The sequence below is a fragment of the Corythoichthys intestinalis genome, chromosome 6, assembly GCF_030265065.1.
Source record: "Corythoichthys intestinalis isolate RoL2023-P3 chromosome 6, ASM3026506v1, whole genome shotgun sequence".
NCBI lineage: Eukaryota > Metazoa > Chordata > Actinopteri > Syngnathiformes > Syngnathidae > Corythoichthys > Corythoichthys intestinalis.
In genome coordinates, this window is record NC_080400.1 from 27,156,761 (window position 1) to 27,166,648 (window position 9,888).

At 36.6% G+C, this 9,888-nt stretch overlaps 1 protein-coding gene across 1 annotated transcript; it reads right to left on the reverse strand.

The window, feature by feature from the left end:
* Positions 1-1,624: 1,624 nt before the first annotated feature.
* Positions 1,625-3,837, reverse strand: LOC130917433 (succinate receptor 1-like). The gene is made up of 2 exons (XM_057838826.1): positions 3,787-3,837; positions 1,625-3,169 (listed from the first exon to the last, which is right to left on the reverse strand). Exons 1-2 carry the CDS (start codon positions 3,787-3,789, stop codon positions 2,219-2,221), a joined length of 954 nt encoding a protein of 317 aa, XP_057694809.1. The 5' UTR covers positions 3,790-3,837; the 3' UTR covers positions 1,625-2,218.
* Positions 3,838-9,888: the final 6,051 nt, after the last annotated feature.

Genomic DNA, 9,888 nt, shown 5'->3' on the forward strand with positions numbered 1-9,888 from the left:
TCTCAATTTAGAATGGATGCAAAAGATCCGAGTTGGACATAAATGGAGTTAGTGACATAATTTGCCAGATGACACTTAATGACATGTTTCATAAGCATTCATTTTCATTCAGTCTTATGTCAGAGTTATGATGCAGCTTTCAGATAAAGTGTTGCCTATTAAGCCAAATAAATTAACATATAAGCAGCACTGGACTATAAGCCGCAGGATTCAAAATGAGGAAAAAAAGTAGCGTCTTACAGTCCGAAAATTACGGTAATTATTGTGAGAAGCTACTCGTTTGAAGCACACTACTCATTAAAGTTAGTTACACTAGAATTGATATTCATCTATCTGATGTTACTGATTATATTATTGATTTACTCACAAACCATAAATATTTTATAAAATCAGCTAAATAAATAACATGCAACTTGTGGGGTGGCTATCGTGCTCAATGTATCCCTGGGTTTATCATCAATGGCTTCTATCATCTCATGTGAATTCAGTTTGAGAACATATTGTATGATGTTAGTTTTTATACCACTCTGACTCAGTTTAATAATATCGCTCTGTAATTTAGACATTAGTCACCAAAGCATGGAACATATTAAAGTAAACTGAGAAACATATTTGTTATTTTTAGGATTGTCATGTTATTGTCAGCTGTGTCCAATGAGCAAAGAGCCAGAAACTTGAATCCTCCAAGGGACTGAAAAAATATAAAAACGAACAAAAACAAAAAAAACCTAACAAATCCCAAAAGCCTTGCGCATCAAAATGACTTTATGTGGCTGCTTGGTAATAAGTAAAATAACTTATGAAACTTTCTTTTGCAATGTTCCAACCTATGATAATGGATACGTGGCCATGCTTAACTGTTTTAACAAATGTGAGAATGTTGTGTTCTGCTTGGAGTTAATCTACTTCTGTTTTTATTTTGCTGATATTTTTGATCCACCATAACCATGACCTCAATGATTTTCTTCAAACAACTGCCTCATATTAGTACCGGTCACAGTTGCCATTTCCTATCTACCGGGAGCTTTTCTGCCTGCCCTTCATGCTCATTCCCCTGCTTCTTTTTGACTCAGACAGCACTGTGTCCTGTCAGAGGTCTTTCATCTCATACTGTGTTTAACAAGTTTTGCATTAAAAAAAAAGTACAAATTTATCCGAAAAGATTGATGCCCGTTAATTCAAAGGTAGATTTGAAATTATATAGAAATTGAATTTTTTTACTAACTTTTATGTGGAAAAACCCTTTTATGAATCATTTGTGTGTGAGAAGTTTATGTTGAAAGTGTGTATACTGTTACAATGGCTAACGATTAGGCTGGCACCGAAAATCCAGTTGCCAAATGTTATTGCCTGAAATTTGACCCAAAAAATGCAGTGTTGGTTTTGCTCTAAACCACATTTAATAAATAAATAAATAAATAGATAAATAATAAATAAATAAATATTAAACAGAGTGTGCTAGAGCCTATCACAGCTGACTTTAGGAAGGAGTGAGGTACACCCTCAACTGGTTGCCAGCCAACTGTGGCTACAAACCACATAAAAACAAACAAGTGTACGCATGCACACCTCATAGAGAATTTAGAGTCTTTAATGAACCTAACTTCCCCTTAAATAGCCAACATTTTCATACCTTTATAAACCACACAGACAATATTTAAAGTAACATTTTAAAAACACTGTGAACCTGTCTCCAAATGACTTAATGTTAATGGGGTCACAACAAATTCAAACACTGTGAAACGTAAAAATTGAAAAGCACTTGGCCTTTTCGCGAACACTGAGAGAAAGGTCTTATGTGCGTCACCTTACTTCTGTATCTTCTTTGATTACATTCTCAACATTTCCTTTTAAATATGTGCCTTACTTCAGTATCTTCTTTGATTACATTCTCAACATTTCCATTTAAATATGTGCCTTCTTTTGGAGTTTTTTCAAAAGAAAAAAACTAAACAGTTATGACACACTCTTGAGTAAAGCTTTCTTGGCATTAGGTCTGAGGTCTTGCGCAACTGATGTCATGAAGGATGGAAGATCCATTGTACAAAAAGCCGAATTTTTTTTTTTACATAGCTGCTTAGATCTGCTTAGGTCTAATGATATGCTAATGTCTTCCTTGACGTCATTGAGGTCAGTAGTTTAAACTGTTTTGTGCCACTTTAGAGTTTTATACACAAAATAAAGGGGAAACAAACAGACTTTGAGAAATCAATTCACTTCACGCAGGCTCTCTTGACTGCACTTTCTTTCCTGCCAGCTTTCTAAACTTTGCAAGTAGGAACTTTCTGAACTTGTCCCCCATGAGGAAGTAGAATACTGGGTTAATGACGCTATGCAAGAAGGCCAACGGTCGGGTCAAGATGTAGAGGCCCTCTATGTACATCCTTGTACATAGGTGTACACCTGCCCAGGCCTGGCGGGATGCTATCCTAACATTTCTCATCACGTGGTACGGCGTGTACAAAACCAGAAACATGGCTGACGCCGAAGCTACAACCCTGAGAGCACGCTTGTACTGTGTCGTCCTGCGATGAAATGCTGCTTCTTGTGTCCGCAATAGCAGCGCGATCCTTTGGGAGAAACCACAGAGACCAAGCAGAGGTAGAATGTAGCCGGTTAAGGTGAGCCCCATGCTGTACCCCAAAAGGCTGACATCACCCTGGAGGCTGGCAAAGTCATTGCAGCGACTCCAGTTTCCACTCTGCAGGTCCTGCAGCATCAACGCTATCATGGGGATCACCTCTGCATTGACGGCGAGCCAGCTTAACCCAGTCACAACCAGCGCCACCCGGGGATTCAGCAGAAAGTGGTTCCGTGCAGGGTGTCGGATCAGCAAAAAGCGATCCATGCTCAGCCAGACCATAAACAGAATGGATGAGTAGAGGTTGACATGCAGGACGTAACGGTTGATGATGCAAGCGTAGTAGCTGGTCTCCTTCTGTTGGTTGGCGTAGAGAAAGGAGAGCCGGGGCAGCGTGCAAAGGAAGATGAGGTCAGAGATTGCCAGGTTGAAGAGGTAAACATTGCAGCTACGCCACTTGGGCAGACAAAATAGATAGCCAAGTATGGCCATAAGATTCCCAGGAAACCCGATACAGAACTCAAGTCCATAAAATGGTGACAGGTAGAACCTCTCCAGTATGTCATCGATCTCTGTACAATTAAACACCTGAAAAGCAAATGGGAGACATAAAGCTGTCTTTACAATGCCCTCAAAATTTGTCACATTGTTAAAGTCACAAACACATGGTTAAATTCTGGCTATGATGCTATTCTAGTCGTGACTTCATAACATCAGATACATGGGGGTCCTCGTTTTATGATGCTCCAAATGTATGATGTTTCTAGGTCACGGATGACGCATGGTGAACTAGTTTGTGCAGCGGGCAGGAATACATGGTCAGATTACAAAGGAAGGTGCACTCCATTACCACAATTTTTCATTTTTAATTGACTGTTTTGAATTTCTAGCCTGGAGGTATTTTTCATACAAATATTTTCTGTTATTAGGTCTAAATCAATTTGATAAATAGTTGATGTGTACCTTGCCAACCAATTTCGGTAAAGTCACCGTCAGATGAGAACTGTCATTCACAGACTTGGAAGCAAATGACTGATTTTCTAAGTAGCAGACAATATATTAGGAAATGTGTGAATTTATTGGGTGGCTCAAGTCTCAGGACACCCAACTTGTTTGTATACAAGCAAATAATAATTTTTAAAATTAGTATTTACATACATTAGAGTATAAACAACTCAAACCGGCTATGTTTAGATTGGACTCACCATTCCGTAGTTAAGCTGGAGTTGTTGAAAGCTCGAACAGGTCTGCCTAACAAGTGCCCAGTAAGTGCAAAGTGAAAACGGTAAACACACAGGGCTGCAGGTACTGCTGACTTTTTATGACTGTTAGAAAAAAAGACATAACACTGTTGTTTAAGGCACACACATGATGTTTAAGACTCCGGGAACTGTGTCATATTTCGAAGCAGCAAACCAAACAACCCTGTGTTTAATGTAGATACAGTGAATAATAGCAAGGTGTTGACTTTAATTCGAAAGGGCTGGTGTGTAATACTTTTTACAGTGATTTCACAACTCGTGAGGTTGATTCGGACATGCGGTTCACTGCATATTTTGGCAACAATGCCTACAATGTTGTTCTGCCTTTTGAGAGCACATGACTCATTGCTGAGAAACATGTGAGACGAAGCTGTGGTGAACTTCTTTTATTTTATTTTTTCTCTTTTTGGCAAAAAACAGCAGAGCGTATTCTAGGTATAACACATCCTGCATGTCCTTAGAAGACCCAGGCTGCATGGGTTATTTGGTGATATTACAACAAGCTCAAAATGTAATCTTGCAGCATTCCTGTGCTTTAGTGGTGCAGGAAAACTTCCCATTGAAGGTCACAAGTGGGGTTCACCAGCAAGTCCCATTTATTTGGCAACACTTAACAACCTCGATAAAGATAACAGCGTACAAATATTTGTGGGATACGTGAGATCTCAAGTCACAGCACTATTGCAGACTAAAACAGGAATAGTTGAGCTGTACATGATTAATGTTGAAATATTACAAATTGCTGAAAAATATATCTTCTGGATTGCTCTTTTGGTTTACATGATATATGTACTGTATAGTAGGGTACATTGACCAGCCATTGCTTTATTTATATTTTATTATATATATAAATATATATATAAATACATATATATATATATATATATATATGTGTGTATATATATATTAGGCCTGTCAAAAATAACACGTTAACGACCATGATTAATCTGGAAATATTAACGCATAAAAAAAAAAATAACGCAATTTACCGCTCACACTAAGTTTGGCCACAACTGCCTCCCGGAGTCCCACACGCTGATGTTTACATTCTCCGCACGGCAATGCAGGACATAATGCAGCCAGCCACGATGAGTGAGGATGATGACCAAATTCCGTTTTAAAAAGCTGCCTAATGGAAACCTGGATAAAACCAAAGTTGTGTGCACATACTGCTGTGATGAACTGTCCTTCGGATCGAAGCTCAACCAGCCTAAAGTACCACCTTCGGGCAAGGCACATCTTCGCTAGTGTTAGCAATGACGCTAACACTGCAGGAACAAGCCGCAGTCATCAAGCTTCACTGGCAGAGTGCGGACTCGGACTTGCCAACAAAAAGAAACCAAGTAGGTTGACTACTGCTATCGCTACATGGGTAGCCAGAGACTGTAGAGTGTAGACCCATTAACATAGTCGAAGACGAGGGCCTTGAAAATCCAATGACAACAAACAGCAACAGCCATTGACAAACCACTAGACAGGTACGAGGCAGTGCCAGCATGGACTCATGTCCACTACAGTGGTGGTCTGCGCACAATAGTGCCCACAGTAAGCTGGCCCACCTTGCAAAAAAAGTATCTGGTCACACCTGCCTCTTTGCGAGAGACTATTTTCTTTGACAGGGTACATTGTTCAAAAGAAAAGATCTGCTCTGTTATCTGAAAATGTCAACAAGCTAGTTTGCCTGAGAAGTTGGTTAAAAAAAAATAATAATAAGAGTATGGCTAACTTAGTGTTTCTAAACACCTTTACACACAGTTTAGTGTAATGTTTTTCAGTTAAGTGTGTGAAAATTGTTTAAAAAAAATAAATAAATAAAATAAAATTCTCTCACACAGCTTTCAGGCCATATAGTGTAAAACTGCAAGTGCTGCATTTATTTGTTTTCAAATGTTGAATTTAACAGACAAGTTGTGTACACATTTTTTGAAATACTAGTTATTGTTACTGTATTGTGCTTGTCTGCTTTTTAAATTGGGAGTCAATTTTGGGTAATATGCCAAACGGTACTTGAGCCACATTGTTAGTCTGAGGCACTTTAATCTGTTAAAACTCTTTGCTGTATAATACAGACAATTTATTTTATTTTTTATTTTATAGGAGCTGAGTTGTTAAATAAAATTTTAAAACTCTATTTGGTTAATTATTAATTCATTCACACATCATACATTTCATCTTAAAACAATTTTTAAGTCAATTATACTATTTTCCTAGATTTTTTTTCCTGAAGAGCAACTTTATTCATCCCGAGGGAAATGTGATTAATCATGATTAATCACACAATTGACATATGATTAACTAGATTAAATTTTTTAATCGTTTGACAGCACTAATATATATATATATATATATATATATATATATGTATATACACACACACTGGTATATATTATCTATTTAATAATAATTATGATATAGATAATATAGATTATTATATTCACAGTGGGGCAAATAAGTATTTAGTCAACCACTAATTGTGCAAGTTCTCCCACTTGAAAATATTAGAGAGGCCTGTAATTGTCAACATGGGTAAACCTCAACCATGAGAGACAGAATGTGAAAAAAAAAAAAATAATAAAAAAACAGAAAATCACATTGTTTGATTTTTAAAGAATTTATTTGCAAATCATGGTGGAAAATATGTATTTGGTCAATACCAAAAGTTCATCTCAATACTTTGTTATGTACCCTTTGTTGGCAATAACGGTGGCCAAACGTTTTCTGTAACTCTTCACAAGCTTTTCACACAGTGTTGCTGGTATTTTGGCCCATTCCTCCATTCAGATCTCCTCTAGAGCAGTGATGTTTTGGGGCTGGCGTTGGGCAACACGGACTTTCAACTCCCTCCACAGATTTTCTATGGGGTTGAGATCCGGAGACTGGCTAGGCCACTCCAGGACCTTGAAATGCTTCATACGAAGCCACTCCTTTGTTGTCCTGGTTGTGTGTTTGGGATCATTGTCATGCTGAAAGACCCAGCCACGTCTCATCTTCAATGCCCTTGCTGATGGAAGGAGATTTTCGCTCAAAATCTCTCGATTTTTTCCTTAACACAGATCAGTCGTCCTGGTTCCTTTGCAGAAAAACAGCCCCAAAAGCATCATGTTTCCACCCCCATGCATCACAGTGGGTATGGTTTTCTTCGGATGCAATTCAGTATTCTTTCTCCTCCAAACATGAGAACCTGTGTTTCTACCACAAAGTTCTATTTTGGTTTCATCTGACCATAACACATTCTCCCAGTCCTCTTCTGGATCATCCAAATGCACTCTAGCGAACCGCAGACGGGCCTGGAGCCCCAGATTGAGGGAGATTATCAGTGGTCTTGTATGTCTTCCATTTTCTAATAATTGCTCCGGTTGATTTCTTTACACCGGTGTTTTACCTATTGCAGATTCAGTCTTCCCAGCCTGGTGCAGGTGTACAATTTTGTCTCTGGTGTCCTTCGACAGCTCTTTAGTCTTGGCCATAGTGAAGTTTGGAGTGTGACTGACTGAGATTGCGACAGGTGTCTTTTATACCGATAATGAGTTAAAACAGGTGCCATTAATACAGGTAACGAGCGGAGCCTTGTTAGAGCTTGTTAGAAGAAGTTAGACCTCTTTGACAGCCAGAAATCTTGTTTGTTTGTAGGTGACCAAATACTTATTTTCCACTCTAATTTGGAAATAAATTCTTTTAAAAAATCAAACAATGTGATTTCCCCCCCCCCCCCCCCCCCCCACATTCTGTCTCTCATGGTTGAGGTTTACCCATGTTGACAATTACAGGCCACTCGAATCTTTTCAAGTAGGAGAACTTGCACAATTGGCGGTTGACTAAATACTTATTTGCCCCACTGTATATATGTACAGTAGTTATTTACCATACCAAAATAAGGGTTACTGAAAAATAATTAACTTTTCAATAATAACTAATAATAATTAAACTGCATAAATATGACCACTGATGGGGAATATTCTATCTACATACTCACACATTAAATAATTTCAGAAAGTCTAAAAAACTTGAAGACAGATAGTCCTACAAATTATATTGTGCAGGTATACCCTATTAGTACACAAACGAAGTATATTACGTTCCATAATGAATCATGTGTAATTGTGTAATTCCAAAAAGTATTTGAAGTCACCTTTTGAAAGAACGTGTGAGTTCCCTCTAGCGGAGTATAACCGTAGTTACCATTTTATCGTGCAAAATTCAATTGAAGACATACGTAAATACAGACATCATCCATAACTAAGAGACTTTTGGGGAGATTCATGACTCGTGAGATACCTTATTTCATGGTAAAGTACCAGATTTGGAAACTGCTCTTGTTAGTAACAACTCAAGGGTTGCTGAAAAACCAGCCTCTATCTAATAAATGTTCCTTACATCATGGTACTGTTTATTTATTAATATAGACAATGTTGGATATTTATTCAATTGACAATAATTGATTTTTTTTTAAATTAATTAATTTATTTATTTTTTATTATTATTTAAGATGTTAAGACAAAATAAATTAGCCTCAAAATCCACACCCAAAAAAACTATTAATTTAAATAATAACACTTAAACATCTGAAAAGGAGTGAGAAGCATAGCTTATTTGGTCTCACCCCTACACATTCAAAACAAAATAAATTTTATACATAAGATGCACCGCCATATAGTTAAAAACTATAGATGCTGTACATGCATATCAATAATACATAATAAATCAATAACCAAATAAATACGAAAACTTAAATAAAAACAACTTCAAAAACCACCGTTGCACAGTTTCCCACATGTAACACTGAAATATTGACTTTTTAAACATTATCTTAAATTGATAAATACTTCGACATATTTCTAACTCTACATTCAGAGAATTCTACATCCTTACTCCACAAACTGTTATACTGAAACCTCTCACTGTTGTTCTGTTTCTAATCCTTTTGAAATTAAATGTCCTTTATAGGTTATAATGCAGTTCTTATAAATTAAACAACTGTTGAATATTACCAGGCAGTTTATTATTGTTTGCCTTGAACATTTGCACTGTTTGATAATGCACCAAATCAGCACATTTTAAAATCTTTGAATAAAAAAAAGGGAATGAGTAGAATCCACATGTCCTTTCTTATGAATAATACGTATTACTCTTTTTTGAGGAATAGTTAGAGATTGAGTTTTTGTAAATATTTACACAGACTTCCACACAGTAAGTTAAATAAAAAAGAACTAAAGGACAGTACATAATATAGAGGGTCACAAAATCTAAAAACATTTTTGCTTTATTTATTACTGAAATACTCCTTGATTTTTTTTTTTTTTTTTTTTTTTTTTTTTTGCAAATATTTGATAAGTGGATTCCATTTTATTTCAGAAACTCTCTCAACGTCCACTCCTTCAATAGAAATAAATGCCTGTGAATTCCTTTTACTATTACCAAACAACAAAATTTAGATTTTTGTTTAAAGATAATTTATTATAATCAAACTGAATTTCCAATTTACCCATTTCATTCATAACATCTTCCTTTAATTTCTTTAAATTCTATCCTGAACAAAAAATATTTGTGTCATCGGCAAAAAGAACCAATTTCAATAACTCAGACACATTGCAAATATCATTCATATATAAACTAAACAATTTGAGCCCCAACACCGACCCTTGTGGGACCCCACACAGAAGAACAGAAATCCCCTAGTTTAGCAAATTGTCTCCTCTTCGATGAATAGCTCTTAACCCAATCTAATACTATTCCCCTAAAGCCAATTAACCTAATAGATGTCCAGTCAATTTTGAACTTGAAGGATTGACAATAAATGATCATGTTCCAGTGCGATTAACAGCAACACACGTCCAATCCATTTATAACTGTAAGGGGCTGGCAATGAATGGCACTGTCTGCTTTCCCAGTCAAATTTATTGGACGTCTATCACCGTCACTGGCAGCCAATAACTTAATTACCATTTTCCCCTTTCTTTTTGAACTAAATATATTGCTGAAATAGATGCATCTCACTCTTTAAATGGGACATAATAAAGAAGTGATGTGATAACAAAAAAAATCGAC